This window comes from Parasteatoda tepidariorum, chromosome 4, assembly GCF_043381705.1.
Source record: "Parasteatoda tepidariorum isolate YZ-2023 chromosome 4, CAS_Ptep_4.0, whole genome shotgun sequence".
Classification (NCBI taxonomy): domain Eukaryota; kingdom Metazoa; phylum Arthropoda; class Arachnida; order Araneae; family Theridiidae; genus Parasteatoda; species Parasteatoda tepidariorum.
The window spans coordinates 52,559,786-52,587,320 of NC_092207.1; the positions used below are offsets into that span (position 1 = coordinate 52,559,786).

General features: G+C 29.1%; 1 protein-coding gene across 1 annotated transcript in view; it reads right to left on the reverse strand.

Moving 5' to 3' along the window:
• Nucleotides 1-2,698: 2,698 nt before the first annotated feature.
• Nucleotides 2,699-27,535, reverse strand: part of LOC107446198 (uncharacterized) — a 79,032-nt gene continuing 54,195 nt past the window's right edge. Inside the window, exon 2 of the mRNA XM_016060784.3 lies at nt 2,699-4,374. Coding sequence (XP_015916270.2) covers nt 2,843-4,374 — 1,532 coding nt within the window. The 3' untranslated portion in view covers nt 2,699-2,842. The remainder of the gene's footprint in view (nt 4,375-27,535) is intronic.

Genomic DNA, 27,535 nt, shown 5'->3' on the forward strand with positions numbered 1-27,535 from the left:
CCATTTTTTAAAAATTTGCTGAGATATTAGTTTAAGTGGTGGATCTATAAAATTTTGGTTAAGCAATTATTTAGAAAAGGGAGAAATAGTATAAAGTTAAAACATAGTTCTAAATATGAACAACGGCTTGCCGTAATACCAGAGCTGAAAAGACCACAATTAATCCATCCCTGTTTCTTACAAGTAATGTTAAAGATTATGATATTATTTGCTTAAAATTAAAGGATACGAAAATAACCACACGCTTGTCATTGAAACAATACTTTAATATAACTTTGCAACAATATCTTACAAAGGTTCGTATGATGTATATGCTACAAAAATAAATTTTTATATGACCATTTACGTAACTGAAACATAACCAAAGGTTTTTTTTCTCTACTTTAACCCTGTTCTTTTACATGAAAATATATTTACACAGACAATATAATATGTAACAACAACTGAAAGAAGGCACAAAAACTTTCTCGAATATTAAAAATATACACTATATTTAAATAAAAGAATTTTCTCTGAACATTTTATAAGTTCAATAGGAATCTATATGGTTTCAAAAAATTGAAATCATAATTATTTTTCCATATAAAATAGGACCTCGATTATCCGAAGTAATTTGGATTATCCATTTCGAAATATTCGTTTTATAGAAGTAACAATTTTTTAAATCTTTTTACATCAATACGCTCTGTATATAAATGTTATAATACTATGTAATAATACTATATGGAATATGTAATAATACTATATGGTACCCAAATTTAGTTTTAATGTGTCATGTATTAATTTTCTTTTTGTAAAATAGGCATAAATATATTTTATTTTCAAATACATTTGTACTAGTGTCCCAAGTAACAGTTCTCTTTCTAGCTCTGCTTGAATAAACTACTCGAACTAAGCAGCATCTAATTCTGAATCGTTAGTTGATTTCATTCATTTTTGAAATTTATTTCCTTAATTTGTTTAAAATTATGTAAGGCTATGTTTACAAATTTTACAAGCACAGATAACATAACATGGTTCCATTTAGCAAAAAAAGAAGCTATTATAACCAGACTAAACTACTCTAATAATTACAAAAAAAGTGAAATAACGGAAATTGCAAGTTTGATTTCTTTGGAAAAGCTAAAGCAACCCACCAATAAAAAGCGTTAATTTGTAAGGCATACAGAATGATCAATTCTATGTACAGATCAAAGGATTTTTTTAAATCTTATTATGTCAGAGTATGTTACTGAAATTGAGAAAAAAATAAGAACGTCAGAGAAAAGTGTTAATATTTCGCAATCGATTATGGTTAACAGAGGTATTCGGATTAAAGAGGTTCGGATAATCGAGGTTCTGTAGTTTGTAAAGGAATAATATCTGACATAAATGTCTCACTTAACAACGTGTATGGAATGTAGTCACCGGGAATAGTTTGGAATTTGCATTTGACATTCAGAAGTGCTATAAAAATTTATAGTTCAAATACATTTCATAAAATAAACCATTTTCAAAAAAATAATACTTATACAGTCATGTATTTTTCAAATAAAATTTGTATAAAAAATAACTCTTTTAGTAATACATAAAAATTGTGTACTTTTAAAAAAAGAGTTTACTCTTCTAAATATATATATATATTGGTGTATAGTATAGATAATTCTTTTTATCGATATGTCTAATCAGTCTTAGCGAAAAGAACACAAAATCCGAATTTTAAGTTTACTAGTATATTTACCAGTATATAAAAAGTTAATTATTAGTTAACTATGACTGTTTTCATTAAAATCATTTACATGAAATAAACTTGCTCGAAAGTTACGGATTCTTTTTCTTCAAAATTAAAATAACCTGAACTGTTTTTTGAGAGTTAAGAACTGGAAAAAACTAAATCTACTCAATTATAATGACAGATACTTTTACAACTTTTGCTTGAATCCATGTTTTATAATCATTTTACGTAATAAGTATTTTATAAAACTATCACAGTTCTTTGAAGTTTAAAAATCGTAGTAACTAAAATATTTGATTCATAGTGATTACCTACTTTTTACTTGTATCGATTTGTTATTATAAATCAAACAAAATTTATAAAATAAAAATGTTATATTTATATTATTTCTTTAATTTATTCAATAGTTAATATTATTTAACTGCACTTTTAAGTTTAAAAAATTGAAAAAAATTAGAGAACTTATTTTAATTCCTACATATTTTATAATTGTGTCATCTGGGTAAAGAGGATTTTTGATAAAATATTTGGAATAATAGGAACTCTTTTTGCATATAAGTTATTTGTAGTGGTAAAAAATCATTCATTTATAAGGCAACTGGTTAATTATTAACATTCAGAATAATTGTATATATGAGGCACATTATATGTTTTAAAGATCATTACATTTTAACAAAAAGTGATATAGTGTTCTATAGCACATTGATGAACATTTTAGAAATAAACTAAAATTATAACGAATCAAGGCACTTACAATGAATATCACGGAATGGATATAATATGTACAATTGCAATGAATTCACCAGGTTTACGTTGCATATTTACAACAATGTTAAACACATCAACAATAAGCTAGAATTCCAATTTTTCCTTTGTCAATGAAGAAATTAATCAATGATAATCATCATTTCTACAACAATATCAATCAAATTGTCTTAGGAAGTATTTGGTTGAACTTAAAACAATATCCTTGCTTTTTAAATATAACAGTTCTGGAAGAAAAAATCATGATAAGGTTCATATAAAGTTCTCTTTGCACTGATCAACATTCGACAACAACTATTTAATCACAGTTTCAAGAATAATAAAAATACTTATTGCTGTTTCTTTATGTATCTTTGGTTTTTGCTAACTGATAATGGATCGTAGGGCGGCAAAAGCTTCAGTCATGGTATCACCCTCTTCTTCAGTTCCAAGATGCAGGCTATTTTGTCTAGAAGGAGCATCCGTCAGGGTACTTCCATACATAGGTCTCGAATAATCCTGGAATTGGCCACCATAGTCCGCATTTCTAAGTCCTTGTTGCAAACGAGAACGTAATGAAATCGGAGCGCCCGACATAACACTGTTTGACTCGGTGGATGAAGGGAAGGAAGTTGTAACTCCTGTCAAATATCGATCTAATTCTCTCCCATCGATATCTCCGAAGATATCGGCCGTAAATGAAGCATCTGATGAATTTATTGGGTTGTAACTGGTTCCATCACTAAGTTGAGTATTTTTGTTCATGATCAAGGAGGAATCAGTCGAGTTCTGAGTTGGGTAGTTGCACCCAAAGCTGGAATTTGGTGGGTTGTTTGGGTATGATGAAGATGATCCGTAGGTTGGCATAAACTGAAGCTGATGTTCAGGATCGGAGTTATATTCTTCAGCTTCAACTTTAATTTGTGGAACTGATGAGAATGTTCTAGAATCTATAGCATTGGAAGAGTATGAGCCTAAGTGCTTATAGCCTGGTGATCTGCTCAGGGCACTATAGAGATGGCTAGTAGTTGGAAAAGGACTATTTCGATCGGATGTCGAGGTTGATGGACTATGGGTGGGTGACATGGAAGACGAGGAGTGATAAAAATCACGACGCTGGTTATCAGCGCCAGAAACTGATTGCACAAGGGTGGGCTGTCCAGATTCAGAAAAGGTGTAAACTGAATTGTTTGAAGCAGCAGAGAGAGCCTGGAGTGTAGAGGTAGCTAGTCTCATAGGAAGTCTATAAGGGGGTCGAATGTCTTTCAAGTAGTTTGATGTTCCACCGAACTGAGACATGAGTTGGATCAAGGTGTCATTTGAGGCTCGCCCTTGACTCACTTCCTTTCTTTGCATGGCCAAACGATTGCACAAATCTTGTTCATTTTGAGGTGGTGACATATCCGGTGTTGGTAAACTTCTTACAGTTTCTAATCGGGAGTTGGGATTTTTCTCTTGGGGGTACTCAAAACCAAAAGAAGCTTCTCGTTTTATGAATTTTCCTCCTAGAGTTCCATCATTGTCGGGACTGCCGTTTGGAGAACATTCTGGTGTTTGAACACCAAAAAAGTCGCAGTTGGGTGACTGATTTTGAAATCCGATTCTACCCATAGTGTTGAGGTTTATATTAGTAGTCTGCTGAGGAGTGTACACCATTGGAGATTCGTAAGAAGAATTGTAGCCATTGGGATACATGGACCTGGGTGATGGTGTACCCGTACTTCCAGCTGCTTGTGAAGCTGATGAGTTTTGTGCTCCCTTAGTAGGTGGCGCTGTTGTTGCTCGTTTAGTACTCTTTCTTCTGCGAGGTCGATATTTGTAGTGAGGATAATCTTTTTGGTGTTGCTGTCGGAGACGCTCTGCTTCTTGAACATAGGGTTGTCTTTCAGCTGGAGTTAAACTTCGCCATCTTTTACCTGGAAAAGAAAGTAAAAAATTTAAAAATGAAGAAAATTAAGGAAAAATTTTACAGTCAAGGGAGATATTTTAATTTTTGATTTCATAACTGAGGAGACTAGTGGGAGAACAAAGGACCTGGTGTACGCTAATTTAGTGAACTTGTGAAAATCAGCTTTTGGAAGTATAAGAGCTGGTTGCGGAAAATTGCAATCGCTTTGAAGAACTTATTTAACAAATTAATGTTCTGTTTTTACGGTCGACTATAACACGTTCTTAAATCTAGAAAATAAGATTATTTTTTCAAGATACTACTAAAACACTTCTTACACTAAGCTTTTCAATTTTTGAACTTCTTAAAAATTCTTCTGAAATTATTAAAAAATAAAATTATCTATAAACACTATAATTATCTAAACTATCTTATTATCATCTAAAAAACAATTAAAATAAAAACTAAAACTATTAAATAAAAAATTAAATCTTCTATCAAAAATAAAACCGTCTAAATGAATATAAACAGTTGATGAAGGCACGTGATTATGAAACTTTTAATTATCTCTAAACTATTGAAAATCTTAATCGTAACTGAACAAAACCGATGTGATACGTAAGACGCTATTAAAAACCTTTATTCATTATTTAAACCCTTTATACCAAACACACTTTTATTTACAAATCATCATAAAAAAATCTACGAAATAATATCGTCAATGAAAATACCGAATGAAATTTTTACAAACCAATATTTATATAAATAGCATTTTAGTCATGTCAGAAATAATAATAAAATTTTTGAAGAAATTATTTTATCTAATGACAGGTACACTGACACCATAAATTTCAGCTCTTTTTTTAACGTCCAAACCTAGAAATGAAATTTAAATTCATTGTTGAACGAGCTTAGCACTCTAACAAGCCGAGAGTATTACGTTATCAAGTACTCTCATCTAGTGCAATGCTTACACTCCTCCTTGGCGATCCAATCTTTCAGGAAGCGCTAAATCGTTCTCTTTTCCGAACTAAACCTCGATTCTATCTACGAAGACCTAATTTTTTATTTGAAAAAAATCTTAATGTTTAGTGAGGGTCGACTTCAACCTTTGCCTTCTCAAGAGCACAAGTCACGACTAGGGTGGGGCGCGCCCCATTCTCACCCACCTCACTCGTTTTCTGTGACCACTTCGTTGATTAAGCCCTTTCATCACCCGAAATTATTTTTACTACTATAGGGACCATTTCAATATTCACTGGCATCTCTCCTTTTCATCGAAAAAGATACATTTTAAAGCAATTTAAAATTTTCAAGAGGCATCTGTCTTTTTCATCGAAAAAAATACATTTCAAAGCAATTTAAAATTTTCAAGAGGCATCTGTCTTTTTCATCGAAAAAGATACATTTTAAAGCAATTTAAAATTTTCAAGAGGCATCTGTCCTTTCCATCGAAAAATCAGTCGAATTTCCATCGAAAAGTCAGAAGTCGCATAAATGTTGCGATAAACTTTTCCGGGAGTTGGAACTCATCATCTCGATTAAAATTGTTTAGGAAACAATGCCGGAAAAGTCATAAGCCGTTAGGAGCACTTCCCTATTATGAACTGTTTCTTCGTGTTCTTCTGAACGGGTCATAATAAGGAAGAGTCCTTAGCGGCGTATTACGACATTTCGGGGCATAGGTTCCTAGGCAATTTTAATAAAGATAATGTGCCCAAAACTACCCAGAAGTTTGTAACATTTACCCTTTGTTATGTATAACGTCTTTAATTTCGTACATTTCGACAAAAAGTGGGCGAAAAATTTCACTTGAAAAGACTTTGTAGCTTCAGGAGTAAAACTAATTTTTAGATTTAAAATCCGAATTAGGAAAGATCAAGTATTTAAATAAATGGAACAAAAAAAATTAATTCCCCGGTGTTATCTACTTGAAAAATTCCGTGGATACTAAGCATCAGGCATTACATAGCATTTAAAATCCATTCTTAATTTTTTTTAGAAAAATTAGTAACTAATAAGTAACTTAGTTTTATGTTTTTTTTCTCCATAAAACAAAATATATATTATTTCTCTTCATCAGAATTACTATGGTGCTTTTATAATAATAGAATTTTTATGATGGTTAGCTTACAGACTATCGTTGAAGACCTAAAACGAATCGTATACAAAAAGGTGCAAAAGCAGTCTAACACATTGAATCACTGAATTTAATATATTTTTTTCTTAATAAATAATTAACTAATTTTTTTCCTCAGTAATTTCTTACTATTCTTCAAATATAAGTTTAAAAGATCTTCTTGGCGTGCTCCTTCTGTTGTTATCTCAAATATTTAAAATAATTTTTATTAAAGCTAATGATAAATTCAAATAAAATTTTTAAAAACAATGTTTTTGAAGTGGACTGAAAACTCAAAAATAACCCTATTTTTTTCAAACCTAAAGTAAAAAATGCACGAAACATTACTCTTAGAAGGGATGGTAGAAATTTTCGGGGGTGACGCGCCTTATGTTTTAGATGTGACAACAACAGATTTTTTTAATATATTTTATTGGGGGATGTCGTCTAAAGAAATAATGGTTTAAATAATTTCTATGAAACTTTTTTCAAACAGTATCCGGTTTGATCCGGCGACTGAATTTCGGTTGCTATATTAGAATGAATAGTTTAACGAGGACGTACTAAAGGACATAAAAATAACACTGCTCCTTTGGAATAGCAAACGGGACTTATGCATTGGTCGTTATAATGGAAAGGTGGCTGTAACAGAAGGCCATATTAGCATTAAATGTATAGAGCCATAGTTGTATTTCTTAATAAATATTTATATAGATACGCACTATGACATGACGTTTTAATGCATGCATTTGTTTGTTTTCTTCTAGTTAAAATTTACAGTAATGTTCTAAATATTTAATATTTTTCTCTACTTTTCTTATTCTTTTTCGATTTTGGCAGAAAATGGTTTTATTTTGACAAAAAACTAAATCGTTTTCTCGTTGTAATTTCTTTACATAAGCAAGAGAAGGAAGAAAAAAAATCAGCGTGTTGATTAATGATGAGTAAATCGCCAATTTGAAGTGATGTAGTGGTGACACGCGCCAAGTACAACCCACGTGTTTTGCTTCCCGCCAATCACGATTTATTCTTTTTGTTACTTCCCACGTTTTAATGAGGAAATTTCTCCCAGATGGAATAACTGAGGTATTTCATTCAACTTACCAGAATCACCGTTAATAATTATAGTAAATTAATGATTCACAGAATCGCATCCGATTGAAATAAAATAAAAAAAATCGAAGCATTTAATTAGGAATAAATAAAAAACTGATAGGTTGGATATCGTTACAACTTGCCGTTATTTAAACGACTCAAATAATTATTTTTAACATGAAATGTTGCTTTTAATATTATCAAGCATGTTAAAGTTGACATCCGTCACCTAGGTATTTTTTTAACACACAGCGCGGGCGCAAAATAAATAAATAAATAAAATAAAATAAAAATTGAATTACTCTAAATAACATTTGATCTAATAATCGGACTTTCACGTATTAGCACTCAATCTAATGGTTCGAGGGGGTTGTCCTCAAATATGCTAATTAATGCAGACACTATTTTAGGTTACGATATTAGACACAAAAACGTACTTTCTCTAAATAAATATAACTTTTTTTTCAGTAGATGTGGATTTTTGTCCCCAAAATGTAGGTGCAGCCACAATTTGGGAAATATAACCCCAAGAGTTTGGTCTGAAGATCTATTCAAAGTTTGAACCTNATTTTTGTTATGAAAACGTTACATAAAACAAGGAGTTGCATAAATGTTGCGATAAACTTCTCGGGGAGTTGGAACTCATCATCTCGATTAAAATTGTTTAGGAAACCATGCCCGAAAAGTCAGTCATAAGCCGCTAGGAACACTTCCCTATTATGAACTGTTTCTTCGTGTACTTCTGAACGGGTCATAATAAGGAAGCGTTCTTAGCGGCGTATTACGACATTTCGGAGCATAGATTCCTAGGTAATTTTAATAAAGATGATTTGCCTAAAACTCTACAGAAGTTTGCAACATTTACCCTTTGTTATGTATAATGTCTTTAATCTCGTACATTTCGACAAAAATAGACGAAATTTGTATGAATAATTTCTATGAAACGTTTTTCATTTGAAAAAACTTTGTAGATTTAAGAATAAAACTAATTTTTAGATTTAAAATCCGAATTAGGCAAGATCGAGTATTTGAATAAATGCAACAAAAAATTCAATCCCTGGTCTAATCTACTTGAAAAATTCCGTGGGCACTTTAAGCATCAGACATTACATAGCATTTGAAGTCCATTTTTATTTCTTTAGAAAAATTAACAATAAAGTAACTTAGATTTTATGTTTTTCTTCTCCATAACAAAATATATATATAGTAGTCTTTTATAGTAAAATTTTTATGATGGTTAACTTTTAGACTATCATAGTAGACTTAGTCGTATACAAAAAGGTACAAAAACAGTCTAAAATTTCGAATCACTGAATTCAGTGTTTATTCTTTTAATAAATAATTAACTAATTTTTTTCATTTGTAATTTCTTACTATTCTTCGAATGTGAGTTTAAAAGATCTTGGCGTGCTCCTTCTGTTGTTATGACAAATATTTAAAATAATTTTCCTAAACGAAAGCTAATGATGAATTCAAATAAAAATTTTAAAAACAACAGTTTTGAAGTGAACTGAAATAATTATTTTTTTTTTCAGACCTAAAGTGAAAAATGTACGAAACATCACTCTTAAAAGGAGTGGTAGAAATTTTCGATGGTGACGCGCTTTACGTTTTAGACGTGACAACAACAGATTTTTTTAAATATATATTTTATTGCAGGGTGTCATCAAAGGAAATAATGGTTTAAATAATTTCTATGAAGCTTTTTTCAGACCGGATAACTGAATTTCGGTCGGTATATTAGAATGAATAGTTCAATGAGGACGTACAACTAACGGACATAAAAATAACACTGCTCCTTTGGAATAGCAAACGGGACTTATGCATTGGTCGTTATAATGGAAAGGTCGTTGTAATAGGAGGTCATATTAGCATTAAATGTATAAAGCCATAGTTGTATTTCTTAATAAATATATATATATATATAGTTACGTAGAATGTTATTACCTTTGATTGCATGCATTTTTTTTTCTAGTTTAAATTTACAGTAATGTTCTAAATATTTAATATTTTTCTCTACTTTTCTTATTCTTTTTCGATTTTGGCAGAAACTGATTTTATTTTGACAAAAAACTAAATCGTTTTCTCGTTGTAATTTCTTTACATAAGCAAGAGAAGGAAGAAAAAAAATCAGCGTGTTGATTAATGATGAGTAAATCGCCAATTTGAAGTGATGTAGTGGTGACACGCGCCAAGTACAACCCACGTGTTTTGCTTCCCGCCAATCACGATTTATTCTTTTTGTTACTTCCCACGTTTAATGAGGAAATTTCTCCCAGATGGAATAACTGAGGTATTTCATTCAACTTACCAGAATCACCGTTAATAATTATTGTAAATTAATGATTCAAAGAATCACATCCGATTGAAATAAAATAAAATAAAAAAAATCGAAGCATTTAATTAGGTGTAAATAAAAAACTGATAGGTTGGATATCGTTACAACTTGCCGTTATTTAAACGACTCAAAAAGACGGGGAATATTTTTAACATGAAATGTTGCTTTTAATATTATCAAGCATGTTAAAGTTGACATCCGTCACCTAGGTATTTTTTTAATGCCACATACAGCGCGGGCGCAAAATAAATAAATAAATAAAATAAAATAAAATTTGAATTACTCTAAATAACATTTGATCTAATAATCGGACTTTCATGTACTAGCACTCAATCTAATGGTTCGAGGGGGTTGTCCTCAAATATGCTAATTAGTGCAGAGTAAGTTACGATATTAGACACAAAAACGTACTTTCTCTAAAAAAACCCCTTTTTTTTGACGGATCAAGATTCCTCACCCTCTAAATATAGTTACTTATTAGTTAGTCTTAACCAATAGTTTGGTCAGGGGAGCTGTCGAAAGTTTAACCCCGTAATTTTACTTTTTGCGTATTTCATCATATCTCGAAAAAAATTTTGAGGGAATTTAAATTTTCTTGCATATAATTATAAAATTCGTTTACCCCAAAATAATTCCACACCGAAAATAATTTTAAAAAATTATATACTGCTTTTTTATTATTTTATTTAATAATAGTTGAAAAATTTTGAAAAATAAAGTGCAAAAATTTTACATCATTTTAAAGAATGTAATTTATATGGCAAAATACGAAATGTGAGCAAAATCGGTCGAATAGTTCCTGAGAAATCATTTTCCCTTACAAACTATAATTTTTATCTTTCATGGACTTTTAACAACATTGAAAAAAATGGGAGCTCGTGTAACACTGTTTTTAAGCGGAAAAAATATAAAGTTTTCAATTTTTTTTATCATTAACGATAGCACTAACAATTTATTCTAAAATATGTAAAATTATCAAAATTCCCCCAATTCTTAATTTATTACATTTTACAAGTTTTATGAATGCATGTTAACAAGTTTTAATAAAATATTGCATGAAATTCGTAAATACTAGGTTAGAATTTCTCTGATTAGCAATTTAGATGTGATATCCTGTTAATGTAATTTTTACTTTTACGACGTTTTCTTTAACTGGTTTGAGTGTCTAAGACAGAAGAATGTGCCATTAAATTTTGACCTTTTTCTTATCAACTAGAGTGCTCGAATTTTAACTAGTACTACTACTGTATATGCTTAAGTGCTCGAATTTCAATAGAGTGCTCGAATATGAACTAGTAACTACTGTATTTGTCTGATCGCAATACAATTTTAAAGCGTCCCCTAACTACTACTCGCAGAATTAATTTCTATTTAATAGTAAAATAGAATGAATCCCCAAACAAAATTTCAATCATTTACCAACTAGTTACGAGTGTTCAAATTTTTATTGGAGGCCCGTGCAACATCACAGAAATTTCCATCGTTTCCCAAACATTATGCATGACTGATGATAATCAAACTTATGGCCATTTTCCAACATAAACTTTCACAACTAAAACTATAATGAAGTGAACAATAAAATAAAACAGTTTACAATTTTTTTTATCAAGTGTTATTAGTGTTAGTTTTAATTAAACTAAGTTTGTTTTTGTCACACCATTAACCAAAATTGTGGGGCGCATCTTTTTTGCAACCAGCGTCTGTGCCCCTTAAATTATTACATACGTATTAGGAAATTTATGTATAACTCGTTTTTCGTATTAGGTGACAAAATAAATTTTCGTTTTATTCCAATAAATAAAATACAAAAAGAATTTTCCAAAATTTTTTTGTTGAATTATTTGAAATTAAATTAGCAAGTAATTTTATGGAGTAGTACGTATAAAAATTAATTAATCGTAGTTGAAAAATAAATACTAATACGATAACGTATAAAAAGTAATTTCTCCTAGTAAACGACCATTTGAATCTATAGTTCCCCCTAAAAATTTAACCTCATCAAATTTAATCTATTGAAGATTAATTTCTTAATTTTTGTTGTTTTATTATTTGAAATCAGAATAGAATAATAGTAATAGAATATTTTGTGAAAAACTCAATAAATCGTATATGTAGAACAAAAATTAATTCAGTGTAACACACAAAGTAATTTCTCCTAACAAAGGGCAATCTTAATCTATTATTCACCCATACATTTCTGACCTCATCAAATTTAATTCAATAAAAATATGAAATTTTTAAATTTTTGTTGTAACAAGTAATGTAGAATATTTGTAAATAACAAGTAATGTAGAATACTTTGGGACAAACGTAATAAATCGTATTTGTCAAACAAAATTTAATTCGGTGTAACATGTACAATGTAATTTCTCCTAACGACAATCGTAGTCTATAATTCGCCCATAAGTTTCTGACCTCATCGAATTTATTCCACTTAAAAAATTAAAAAATAAGAAATTTTTTAAAATTTTTGTTGTTTTATTGTTAGAAATTAGAATAGAATAATAGCAATAGAATATTTTGTGACGAACTTAATAAATTGTAATTGTAAAACAATAATTAATACAGTGTAACACATAAAAAGTAATTTCTCCTAAAAAACGACAAACTTAATCTATAATTCACCCATACGTTTCTGACCTCATCGAATTTAATCCACTTAAAAATCAATTTTTTTTTTTTTTCATTTTTGTTGTTTTACTGTTTGAAATTAGAATAGAATAATAGCAATAGAATATTTTGTGACGAACTTAATAAATTGTAATTGTAAAACGATAATTAATACAGTGTAACACATAGAAAGTAATTTCTCCTAAAAACGACAAACTTAATCTATAATTCACCCATACGTTTCTGACCTCATCGAATTTAATTCACTTAAAAATCAAATTTTTTTTTCATTTTTGTGGTTTTATTGTTTGAAATTAGAATAGAATAATAGCAATAGAATATTTTGTGACGAACTTAATAAATTGTAATTGTAAAACAAAAATTAATACAGTGTAACACATAAAAAGTAATTTCTCCTAACAAACGACAAACTTAATCTATAATTCGCCCATACGTTTCTGACCTCGCCGAATTTAATCAATTTTAAAATCAAAATTTTTTTTCATTTTTGTGGTTTTATTGTTTGAAATTAGAATAGAATAATAGCAGAAGAATATTTTGTGACGAACTTAATAAATTGTAAAACAAAAATTAATACAGTGTAACACATAAAAAGTAATTTCTCCTAACAAACGACAAACTTAATCTATAATTCGCCCATACGTTTCTGACCTCATCGAATTTAATCAATTTTAAAATCAAAATTTTTTTCATTTTTGTGGTTTTATTGTTTGAAATTAAAATAGAATAATAGCAGTAGAATATTTTGTGAGGAACTTAATAAATTGTAAAACAAAAATTAATACAGTGTAACACATAAAAAGTAATTTCTCCTAGCAAACGTCGAAATTAATCTATAATTCACCCATACTGACCTTATCAAATTTAATCCATTTAAAAAAAAGAATTTTTTTTAAAATTTTTTGTTGCTTTATTGTTTGAAATTAGAGTAGAATAATAGCAGTAGAATATTTTGTGACGAACTTAATAAATTGTAAAACAAAAATTAATACAGTGTAACACATAAAAAGTAATTTCACCTAACAAACGACAAACTTAATCTATAATTCGCCCATAGGTTCCTGACCTCATCGAATTAAAACGGAAGCTCAATGCTTGAGGATATAAATACCGTTTGACCTCTTCTAAAAGTAAAGTACTGTAATCCAAATTCATCCAACAAACTACACCGTAGACGCCAGATTTAAGCGTGAGGCTTACTTTGTCCCACAGCCCTGAAGATTAATAACAGCAGTCGTCATTATTATTTGTTGTTTTGATGGCCCGAGGGCCACCAAGTAGCCAATACGGCAGGAGGAACAGGTGCATGGGAAGACAATTTTGGATTAGTAGATTCATTAATGACTTAGGCTCTAAGAAGGTCATCTTCCCAGCCGCAGCAGTCGGTAAAATAAATTAATAAATAAATAAAAAAAAAAGACGTTGATTGGTTTCGATTTTTTTTCTTCTCTCTTTTAACACGCGAGTTTTTTCCCTCCTTGAGAGGCGTGATATTTTTTTCACACCATGGGAGCTTCAATGAGTCAGCTTCTAATGGTATTAAAGAGTTTCATGGATTATGCTTTATTTTTTTTTTCTTTCATGGATTACATGTGCTATATTTTTTTTATCTTTTTGATCTTGTAATATTGTCTTAATAGCGATCGAAACAAAATGAAGCAGTGTTATATTTTTATCGGGGCATATTTATCAGATTAATATCATAAATGTCTCAATTTATAGCCGTTCAAGCTGAGTTTAATTTTTTTATGTTAGCGTTTTTGGAAAAATTAAATAATATTCCAGTTACACTTAATGCTGTTCGTAAATTAATGGTACATTTTATGAACACATTATAAACGATTTACAATGTTTTTAAACCATTTTTATTCAAATTATGTTTTTGATTTAAGAGACATAGATGTAAAACTGATTATAATGCTGAGATTTGGAGAAATATATTTGGTGTTTCAATATATGAGTTAAAGAAAATATAAAATTCAAATCGAAACATTTTGCAGTATAAACAAAAAATCTAATATAAATGGAGGAGACTTGGGGTTAATACAATAAAAATGCGAAAGTTACTTCTAAAGCTTAATCAATTAATAATAAATAAATAAAATAATTATTCAAACGTAAAAGAAAATAACAATAAACTCTGGCTCGTTTAAAAGCGAATATATAAGCATGCAATTCGTCTGAAGCTTATAAAAAAACATAATTAATTAAAACTGAATTGCATTGAATTTTGAAAAGAACATAAATGCAAAATAATTAAGTGCTGCATATCGATAAATAAAATATTATTTGCAGAAATTGCTTAGAATATAAAAGACTTTCATTTTGAATTGCCGTACAGCGTAGGATAGAATATGCATTAGTTTGGCGTGTTTTGTATAGGGCAAACTCAATGGCCGCCATAAGGCGACTAAATATAAGCAATGGCGATTAAAAAATTGCCCGGTAGGCACCACACAACAGTAAACTTTTTCGTAGAAAATGACCTCCATCTGTATTTTATTATTATATTTTTTAATAAATAGTAAATTACTATGAATATTTTATTATATTCTGAATATTTCTTTCACGTTTGTTTCGACAAATTTTATTTTTTCATTTTCTTCAAATTTTTATTTTATTTTCAAAAGAAATGCCTTGCATGAATATTAACAAGTTTTTTTGCTCGTTTAAAACTTACATTTTTGAAGAAGTGTTTTAAAAAGGTGCCACTGTTAAAAATGCTACAACTAACCAGTCAGAAACAAAATTGCCTTATTTTGCTCTCTAGTGTTTCGGGATTGCAAATAATGCAAAAATTTTGTGAAATAGTTTTATATGTATGTCACAATTCATCTATATGTGACAACAATTCATTATTTAATCTAATTTCCTTACTCATCTAATGATTGCTCTTTTATTAATTAAAATAATTAATAAATAATCAAATTTAAATTTAATTTTGTTTTTTTCCTTAATCAAACTATAATAGAGCCATGGTGGCTCAGGGGATAAAGCGTTCGCTTCCCAATGAGAAACCCAGGTTCGAAACCCTGCGAGGGCTGGTCAATATGAATACTGCTTCCGTCTCGCACAGACCTCAGTGCTGAATTAAAATATCCTCAGTGGTAGACGGATAATGGGTTATCCCCTTGCTATCGGGTTAACCGAGTGATTTTCATGGTTTTCCCTTCCATGTTACGCAAAAGCAGGTTAGTTCCCTCAATAAGTCCTCCACCAAGTTTGTCCCAATACTTGATCTAGGAGTTCTGTTGTCTTCTGAGTTTAGGTTCAAAATTACAAGCCTACGGAGTTGAACATTGAAAGTCGTCAATTCAGAATTGAGTCTTCTGTTCAACGCCGTATATGAAATAAAATAAAGCCAAACTAATAATCATTTTTTTGCATTAATCTTGTAACGCAATACTAGAAGTATGAATTAGTTTTTAATGATCATGATCAAACTAACATTCTTTTAAACAAAGATTCACATATTTTAAAGTTAAAACTACTTCCTACAAAGTTCCTAACCATTCAAATTTAAGTTCAAAGTTTTTCCTTTATGGATATTAAAATTTCATAACTATGTTGAAATGTTATGTGGAAGATAGAACATTTCTGTGATAACAAAATCAATTGTATCTTTCAAATGTAATGAGAGAAAATAAAATAAAAAAAGGTAAAAGGTGATAAAGGTAAGTGCTAGATAGATAGAAGTCGAACGTAGGTGAATATATTCCGTCACCTGCTGCATATGCATCTCGCAATCCCCGTGTTTGCTCTCTCCCGTGGATGAAGGGTGTGGATTAGTCACTCAACCAATCGCTGGAGCGTTACATGGCCCAATTTTTTTACTTATATTTTATGTATCCTTTTTATTTTTTATTCTCACACCTTTCATGAAATATTAGGGGTAGGTGGGAGTGTAGGGCTGAAAAGGCCAAACAGTTCCGTTCTATCTTTCGTTTCGGTTGGAAAGTGACTTTAAAGAAAAACAACACTGAACTGAATAATATTAGCAAGAAGAAAACTCTTTTTTTCATTTCATTATGAATAAAGGTTTTTATTTGATAACAGTGTCGCACAACATATCATTTTTTACTTTAATTTAATATCATTTTATCCTTCGAATCTATATTGTATGTATTTTGATCGTTTTAAAAGGGTGCAGCAGCGTAAAAATTTTCTCTAATTTTAAAAATTCGGAGAAGACGCAGTCAAAATGAAAATCGTTTTTTTACACAAGTTTTATTATTATTTTGTAATGCCTAGAGCTTAATAGCGTGCTTTGCCTTTAACCAAATTAGATAAATACAATCTGAGCAGATGCACGACTTCTAACTTGATAACATGTCTATAACTTAGTAAGATGCGCCTAAAATCTAATAAGACGATGCCTGAAGTCTAATAACATGGCTGGAAAATTATAAATTGTCTAAAATATAGCAAGTTACCCATAACCTTAACAGACACCTATATCTTTTTATAACTTGGAAATATTATATAATATATTTCTCTTATATCTAAATCATTTTTAAAGTCGGTTTAATGAGAAAGTAAAAATATCAACAAGGTTCTCCACTTACGAGGGAACACTTTACGGTGTTTAGGGAAAGTTTCTTAGAGGTCAAGCTCGTTGCTTAGTAAATGTAAGGGAAAATTTAGTTTCAAGGAAGAAAAATTAGAAGATTTTGTAATTTTTTTTGCATGCATTTTTAATAGAAACGTTCTTAGCATTACTACAATAGAAAAATTCGGACGTTGATAACAGAACATAAATTACCTGAAAAGGAAAAAAAAACAGGTAGTAAAACCATTTAATTTTTATCTTCTTGGCAGAAGTATAATATCCATAATGTCCTGAGCCGCGATTGTTCAGGGTATAGAGCGTTCGCCTTCCAATGAGGCGAACCGGGTTCGAATCCCAGTGGATACGAATTCCGCATCCGGCTTGCACCGACCACAGTACTGACGTGAAATATCCTCAGTGGTAGAAGGATCATGGGTTAGAGTCCCCTTGCCGTCAGGCTAACCGCGGGAGGTTCTCGTGGTCTTCCACTCCATGTAACGCAAATGCGGGTTAGCCCCATAAAAAATTCCTCCACGAAGGCATATTTCTCCCAATACTCGATCCAGGAGTTCTCTTGTCTTCTGGATTGGGTTAAAAATTACAAGGCTACGAAGTTGAACATTAGTAGTCGTAAACCCATAAAATTGGGTCGGTTCTTCAACGATGGTTATAAAATAAAAATTAAATATCTGTAACTACTCTACTTATTAACAGAAATATTTATGTGCCAAATCTTTTAAAATAAAAATGGAAGTTGAAGATAGAAAGCTTCTATTACCAAATATAAGCTATCTACCAGTACAGAGGAAAAAAGTCTTGTTGGCATATAATGTCCAGTTAATAAGTTGACATTAAAACAAAATTTTAAAAAAGGTAATTTTAAAGAAAAGTATAGTTGAAAAAAAAAAAAACGCTTTCAAAATTTATCACCAGTATCAAAATTCGAAACACGTTATTGTTTATAAGAATTAGTTTTTGCGTGGTTGAAGAAATTAATTAATAAAAAGGCATTTCAAGTGGTCTGTTTGTATTTGAAAACCAGAAAATAAATCACGACCCACATATCTTAAATCCTCACGTATTCGTGGAGCAGCAAAAGTAAATATTGGCAGACCCATAGTCGAGAATCGTATGATAACTTCGTGGGATTCTGACCTATAACATTGAGAACAATTTTCTTTTTAGCACAAGTTCAGATTTTATACTCGATCATTTAGTTCTCTCTCTTATCTGTAAGTCGTAAAATGGAGTGCGTTATTCAGATTGCTTGAAAAAAAGAATGAAATAAAACATTTAAAGAGACGTAAAAACGGGATTAATTTTGTGGTTTTTGTGTTAGAGCAACATATGCCATGTAGTCTTTAGCGACATGTTTTAATTAGAAAATGTTTTTTAATTTGGAGTTAACTTAAAACGGGATAAGAAAAGGGAATTTTTTCATTTGAATGCAAGTTCGTTAATTTGAAGTGAGTTAAGCCTTAAATGGAATAAAATACGGTAATTTTTTCATTTGAATGCAAGTTCGTTAATTTGAAGTGAGTTAAGCCTTAAATGGAATAAAATACGGGAATTTTTTTCATTTGAATGCAAGTTCGTTAATTTGAAGTGAGTTAAGCCTTAAATGGAATAAAATACGGGAATTTTTTCATTTGAATGCAAGTTCGTTAATTTGAAGTGAGTTAAGCCTTAAATGGAATAAAATACGGTAAAATTGCTTGCATGATTGCTTGAAAAAAAGAATGAAATAAATAAATTTAAAAAAAAACATTGAAAGAGACGTAAAAACGGAATAAAATTGTGGTTTTTGTGTTAAAGCAACATTAGCGACATATTTTAACTAGAAAATATTCTTTAATTTGGAGTTAACTTAAATCGGGATAAGAAAAAGGAATTTGTTCATTCGAATACAAGTTTGTTAATTTGAATAGAGTTAAGCCTTAAATGGAATAAAATAGGCTTTTTCCAAAGAAATAAAAGCCTTTCTTAGTGCTATAGGTGGTCACAATTTTATTTTAAGTCAATGAAAAACAAGATATTTTATTTATAATAATGGTGAGTAAAATACAAATGCTATACAAATAAATTATAAAATTAGTTTGCTAAACTTTTTCTGAAATATAGATTTTTTTTATGCGATTCAAATAAAAAATGCCACTAACCTTTAATAATAATTTTCTGTGAAAAAAACAATTTTAATAGAGAAAGTTCTGATTCTAATTTTCTGAACTAAAATGCATTTATTTAAAAAAAAAATCTAAAGTGGAAACATTTCATTTGTTTAGTCGCAATAATAATACAGAGCACTGACAGAAAATAAATTCTTCAAGCGATTTGTAATTCACTTAGTTGATTTTTTTTTTGAAATAGAGGAAGTGAAATCAGGTTAAATTATAAGCAAAAATTTTAGCTTTTATGAATAAAAAATTATGACAAATTGAGGATTCTTTCTTACATTCTGGCTGTTTTTGTGTCTCTTTAATTTATATAGGTCGTAGGGTAATTGGAAAATCCGGTTCTTTTTTAAATACTGATGTCTCTTAGCAATCCCCCTACAAGTCTCACTGCAAAAAGCCTTACAAAAGTGATCGTCAGTTTTCAAAAAGCCTGCTTTCCAATTATACTACGATGTATATAATATGTATAGTATCAAATATTAGGATACCAATGATATAATCAATAGCATCAACTAAAACAATAGAGACAATTCCATATTAGAAACTATCACTAATTTCTACTATTAGGAACTATAGCAACTTAAGAATTACGAAACATAAATAGTCCGAATATTGGCTAAGTGGGACTAATTTCATATAAATTTAATTGTTAAATGTTAAAATATTATTTAAATTAACAGTCACTATTTATGTGTCACGTAATTTCCCTTATAAGAAACTATAACATGAAGAATTCAAATATCATTATTAGTATTTTAAAATATTTCAAAGAAAGTTGGATATTATTTATGAAATACTGCAAGTAACTAAATTGCAATGATTATTCAAGGCAATGCCCTCACAGAAAAGAGTAAACATCACTATTAAAATAAATTTTTCCAAAAAATTATACGTTTTAGCCCTATTCAGTTGTCAGATTTCATCGATAAATATTTACTTAACAATAAAATTTTCTTTTGATTTTTCCAATTGTCGATTACCTTTCCAGAAATTTAGAAAATTTCATCCCAAAATTGTAATTTTAACAATAGAGAGAATTAGGTATATTTATTAAGTAAAAATCAGTGAAAAGTTCGATAGTCTTAAGAACAAAGAAACTGTTCGTTTGATTAAACTGAAAAGAATTGCGAAAATAAACGTTCTTCTAAAACATAAGAGGTCATACGGCATGAATATAGTTCATGACATCCCATGTCACATTTTTAAAGTAAAAATTCTATTCACTTAAAATGTTATTCAGTAATTGTGGAAAACCTTCGAGTCTTTGACCCATAACATGCCGATATCTAAATCTTATCTTACAATTTTCAGAAATTCTAAAAAAACTATTAAAATCTTTCAATGCCCAAATCTAATTATTCTTAACAAAATTGAATATCAAAGATACTTCCAGCTGCTCATTTCATTCAACAATAGAACATCACATTTATCTTTAACTAAATCAGCAGAATGTTTCCAATCATGTTCACCACCTCAATAAAAATTACCATCCAGTTCCGGTCGGCTGTCACCAAAAATTACCACCAGTTAAATAAGAAACATAATTTTTCCCGCAGAAAAAGATAAAAAAAGACGAATTATGGAATAATTTCAGTTCAGGACACGCCACCGTAAAGGTTCGTGTCTTCTGCAAAATAATCAGTATCGAACTTTGTGCACCTCGCCCTCCAATGATGTCCCTCCAAAAGAATGAAACTGGCAACCTCAGATACGACCCGGAATCTCTGTAATCAGCTGGAAAAAACAGATTTAAAGAACTTTTTAAGGTGGATGGGGGGATGGCAAGAAATTCCTCTTCAGCCCTTTCAAGAACAAAAGAAACGTCGGCTAATGACTGAAACGAACATCGGAAATTCTGAGCTTCCTAGTCTAATAAATATCGTTTAATGAATGACTGAACACGGAGAAATCACAAGCCGCGATTTCGTGATCCGAGGTGACCTAAGGACGAGCAAATTGCTACGATTTGGTCGCGAGCGACGACCGGAACTGGTCAAAGGTCTTTTCTGCGTTCCCATCAGCGTAAGGGTGTAACTAGAAATGACCAATCCTTCTTCAACCCCCATGGGTTGACAACCCTGGTTTCCACTTGGATGGTAAACCTTTGTACCCTTCTCGGGAATCAGATGATGAGCAAAATTGGATGGAGAAATAAAAGGGTCCCACGCGAACATTGGAATGACAATCCCCGAGAGCAAATGTCACGAAAAAGTGTTTATTTTGGATCTTAAATCTGTCGTAATTTTATTAGAATTCTAAACGATACGTTGCTATTTTCAAATTCAGTTAATAACCTTTTAAGTTTTTCTCAGAATCTATAGAATCTCAAAAGAGGGGGAATGATCTATTATACACAGTGATGTGATTACGTATTATTGTACTTGAAACAATTATTGTACGGGGGAAAAAATGGAGTCCGTGCTGTTTGAGTGTTTTGGGTGGGATGGTTTTTTATTATTCTTTTTAATACTTTAGGAGTAATAATTTTACTTTATTTTAAATTGGAGTTAAAAATCGAAGTTCTTCTCAAAATACATAAATAACTTTTCACGGATACAAAATGAGCCAGCATCATCATTTGCCCTACTTCAAAATTTTTTTTTTGTTTTTTTTTTTTTTTTGAAGCAAGTGCAACTTTGAGAAAAAATGAAAACCCTGTTTTGGAGTTAAGAGATCTGGGAGCGGTATTTTCCTACGCTTTCACAGTAATTTTAATCAACAATTTCGGAGCAGTTTGGAGAAAAAATTCTATACTTTTGAAGTTTAAAAATTTAATATTTTTCTTTATTCAAAGGCTTTTCAGTAATACAATTTCAATACCTTTGTTTACCTTGAATTTTGCAAATTCTTCTTCGTCTCGATTTTTTTGAAATTTTTTTCATTTAAATTATCCCTAATTAAATATTGTGAACTTCTACATAGAAATAAAATTAATGCATTTAAAAGGTGTGATAATGATTACAGTAAAAGAAAAACTAGTTTTATTATTATTAAGATTTTTACATCACTAAATTTATGAGTAATAGGATTAAAAAAAATAAATCTATTGTTTTTGTGTCGCTTTGCTGTAATTAATTGGGTTATTAAATCCAATTTCCTTTTCCTATTATCAAATATACATATATATATTGAGTATTTTATAATATATATATCTATTGAGTTGGCTTACATTAACTGTCATTCTCAAATAAAATTTTCAAAAAACCTATTTAAATCCATTTTAAATACAATGCATTCTTGTTTGGTGTTAATGGGTTATTCACATAAGGCTTTTATCCATTTTTATTTAAATAAAACGTTAATTTTACATATTAAAAAAGTATACATAAATTGATTAATTGTCTATTCCCTGCTAAATTACATCTTCAAAGTATAAGTATATATAGTCAACACTTTATAAAACAATTCACAACAGTCTACAAAAAGAAGCATAAGTTTAGTTGAAATCAAAATATTTTTCATTCGTACCAGATGAAATTTTTTACAAAAAGTCTCTTTAATGTATTAAATTTCTAAAGATAACCAAAAAATGTTTAAAGAAATAAATTAAAATATAAACAATGCTGGCTGGTGATATTTTTTATTATACATAATTTCAACTCAGGAAAATCAAAATTCAAGGCAATATTCATTAAATTTGAAATATTTATTCTAAGAAAAACCTATGTTTAAAGTTAATATGCATTATAAAAATTACCAATTGTTTTCTTATGGACGAAACTATAAAAAAAACGACCACAAGAAAGTAAATAACTATCTATTTCTTCGAAATCGTTACATTTAACTACAATACTTTATCTCCGCAATTTCAAAAAAATATTGAATTTAATGACCACTTTATCCATCCATCTGAAATAGTCATTTCTAGTTATTTATTAATATGCTTTGGTTTAAATTCAAATAAAAACAAACAGGAAAATCTTCTTTAGAGAAAGGGTGGGAAATGTAAAATTATAAAGAGTAGAAAACAAAGCAGTCATTTAGTTAGTTTCAAATCTACAAGAATCGAATAATAAATCTGAAAGAGGTAAAGGTATATAAAAACAATAAACCCTAGGGGTGATGGCCCCTGGTTGAGGGAGGGTTTTCAAAAGAGTAGATCTGAGATGGATGAATAGCCTCTGGATAAAGTGAGCTTGGTGCTGACAGTTTGGGACGTGGGAAATCGTCTGAAAGGCTATACAGGCTCCTCATTTTTATTTATTTTTTATATAACGATGGCGCCTGGTCTAGAATAGGAAGTGTGAGGTTGACTTCAGTTTATTTGATTTGAGGTTGCTGTTTTTGATATTCTCCCTTCATTGATATTTTGTCTTCAGTCTTGTTATTTATCGTTTTCACAAGTGAAAGAACGTTTTCGCTCGTTCCCAACTCATTTTGTTTTATTTTGTAGTAAAATTTAAATTAATTAGTTGGGAAAGAATTTTTTTTAAAGAAAATTATGGCTAGCTGATCAAATAACAGTTTTATAATACAATAGTATTTTTTTAACCACATTCTTATTTTCTCACGTTTTTAACTTCTATTTAGTATTCTGTTCAATGCATAAGATATAGTGTTTTTATGTTCAATTTTTTAAAATTATTTTTTCAATTAAAACTTTCTAAGGTTACATATTGTGAAGATGAGAAAAGTGTCTTTAAAAAATATACATTTTTTTAATTAATTACCGCTTCAAGTTTATTTAAACAAAAAACACTGAAGTAAAGTTTTAGATTTAAATGAAAGTCTCAAATCAATATGATATAGATTATTTTTAAATTTTCCTTCTTCATGGAAATCGAATTTGCATATATTTGAGTATAGACCAATAAAATTGACAAAAATTGTAAACATTTTCCTTTTTTCACGGTCAATAAAAATTCTATACATGCTAACTAAAATATGCACAGTAAAAAGTTTTAGTATATAGCATATAAAAAATGCTTTGAAAAACGTATTTAATTTTTATCTAATGTAAGAGATATTTAAAAGATTTCGTTTAAAATATAGTAAAATATTTTAATAATTTAAAATTTTTTTTATATATTTCTTAAAATTTTTCGTACAATATTAAATTAACCGATAAAAATAATCCTTAAGTTTTAAGCATTTTTTTTAAAATTGTAAAAGTTTACTGTTTAAACTCCTGTGCATCGAAAAAAGGACTACGATAAGAAGTTTAAATTCTTGAAATTTTGATACTGACTTTTCTAATATGTAAAAGCATTATTTTCATTAAAAGTACAAAAAGTGGTTACAATCAATAGAAGACAAGGAATGCTGTCATAATAAAGTTATTATTCCAAAACGAAAATATCATTCGTTCATAAAGCTATCATTTGTTCAAAAATATCATTCTTTCAAAAATATTATTCATTCGAAAATATCATTTGTTCATAAGTTCAGTTGCTTGTGTATAAGTGTCAACAGCAAATAAAATGTCTTTAGTTATTATGTTCTTCGCGTGCGAAATTTCAAAGAGATAGCGAATTCTAATCAAGAAAGTTTCAGCGGTTCTATAAGCTCTGCTTGGAAACTGCTTAGTTTCTGCTTGCACGTGCAATTGCCAATTCAATTTTGCATGTTCACCTAATTGCAAAAGGAAAAGTCATAGTTTTGTGTCTCACAATAAATGAAGAAACCCAGTGCTTACAGTTTAAAATATACAGGGGGTTTAAACTGACAACAAGGATAGCATGTTCGGTCGAAAAAAAGTCATTAAACGCAACAAAACTGTACATAATATTCCACGATAGCAAATGAATTAAATTTCTATCCCTGTCTTATGTGAAAAACATTTAATCTAATTTTAGGTTCCTCAAAAATTCATACATCACATAATCAAGGATTAATTGTTTTATAATATCATTTGAGGAGTTTTATTTTATTAAAGTTAAAGTAAGCATGAGCGAATTTCAGGGTTGAAATAATTAAATATAGTAATAACTTGCTTAATATTAGTAAGAAGAAATTATAAAATAATTAATGATATTTATAGAAAGAAAAAAAATATTACTAACTTTGAAATTATGATAGAAAATAAAAGATAATAATAATATATAAATTTTGGCAATCGGAAATAAATTTTGGATATAGTAATTTTAAAATGCTATTTACATCAACGAAATGTTTTTTCTCACATGTAACTCCATTAATCATCTCGCCTTGTGGGAAACACATTAAAATTTGCGAATGAGTCAGCACATGACCTGATTTTCTTCACAAAATAACTATATTTTATTTGCATACACCGATGTAATCATTAGATGAAAAATTTTGATGGGAATAAGAGTTCTTTTTTACTTCGCTTTTAATCGCATGACTAAATCCTTTGGCAGTTAATTAAGGGTTTCTTAAATTAGACAAACGATTATCTCACACCAAGGTTAACTACAACTTCTACTTACGGTACGATAAAGTTCGATGGAAGGACACACTGGTCACGATTACAGTTAGAGTCCAAACGGAATTGCTCCATTTGCTATAATTGTAGGATTTTGATGGAATATAACGATTTTAATAATTATAATTTGGAAGCAGGGCAAAACAAAATTATTTAGACTGTTCTGGCTAAGCAAATGACTTCTTGAAGTTTATTCAAGGTATAGTCACCCATCTTAAAACGCATTCACCAAGAATCGTTTGTTTCACCTTTTGCTATGGTTTTCATGAAAGATTTAAAACTATTTGTCATATTTTAGAATAAAAAAAATAAAATAAATGAAAGTTGAACAGAAAAGTATTTAATTATAGTAATTTTTAGTACGTAAATGTTATTTATCGGATTATGGAATTTCAAATATAATTATGTTTAAACTCTACTTGTTAAATTTCTTTGCTCGTCTTTTCAGTCAATATTAATTTTTATAAAAAAACTTTTATAATTTTTTTTAATAAAAATATTAATTTTTATAGAAGTTTTTTACATCTCGCTATTCTTGTTTCAGATATTTAGTGCGCGAGATGTTAATTGATCTGTCACAATTTTTTTTAATTAAAAAATTCTTTCAAAGCTATTAAATTCTTAAGCCTATTAAAAATCTTAAAATCTTTTTTCATACAACTTTTAATTGTAATTTTAATTAAGGTTTTTAATTTTAACTGCTTTGACAAGGTTATAGAGAAATGTTTTAAACATAACTTCCTGAGCTTATCAAAAATATTAAAAAAAAAAGTAAATTAGTAGAAAATTTATTTTGTTTGTACAAAAACAGTTTCTCTACATGGTAAAAAATTCCGGATTAAATTCCGGTATAATGTACCGGCATTTTGAGTGCATCATCCGTAAAATCCACTTTACCATAAAATATTATACTGTAATTTTTAAAGTAATATTTATTTTATTGGAAAGATTCAGTGATTTTAAGGTAATTATCACTATAAAAATTACGATGTAACAAATTTTCGTTTCGGAATTTGATCCAGAATTTTTTTACAGTGTACATATTTTTTAAATATTTTTTCCGTATTTTCAACTCTTTTACACATGTTTTTAAATATTTATAATTTTAATATAAGAAAAGTGTAAGATGTATAAAAACTTTTATTGAGATATCCTATAAAAATACTTTTCAAAATATGCAGTTTTTGAATTAGTTCGATTAAAAATTCAATTTTTCTTGAGGTTCAAAATTTAGAATCCGATGAAAAGGGTATTTTTATTATTAAATATTCATTTTTATAATGCACAAAACAGTAAAAATGTATACATATTCTCTTTGGGATTCAATATTCAGAATCTGATAAACAAATTTCTTTTTAATTATTCAGTTTATTAATTAACACAATTGAGATGTATATAGTATATATTAAAACATTCTTACAGATATTTATTTAAAATCTGATCATGGAACAAAAATTTTAAATATATTAAGTTTTTAAAAAAGTAGATTGTACGGTATACAAAGCTTTTTTTCAAAAATTCCTGATTTAGAATAAGATGGAATGAATTGCTACTTTTTCAATATAAATTTACAAGTTGTTTTAAAATATTCTGGTTTTTAAAAAAGATAATTTTATAGAGAAATTTGAGTAAGATTATAGAACATCTTTCTTAACTTGTGTAAAAGATATAAATGACTGATGCATTAAACTTCAGTAAAAAAATTGGGTATATAAAAGTCTTGCACTCATTTTCTTAAGACAAAAGAATGTAACTAGAATTCAATAGAAAGGGAAAGCAACTTATTTAGGGGCTGCTCAAATATTATGCAAGCATCGAAGGAGAGACAAGGTTTGAGTTTTGCTTATTTTTTCTGACATGGAACATACGGGTTTGCTATTTGCTTATTTTTTCTGACA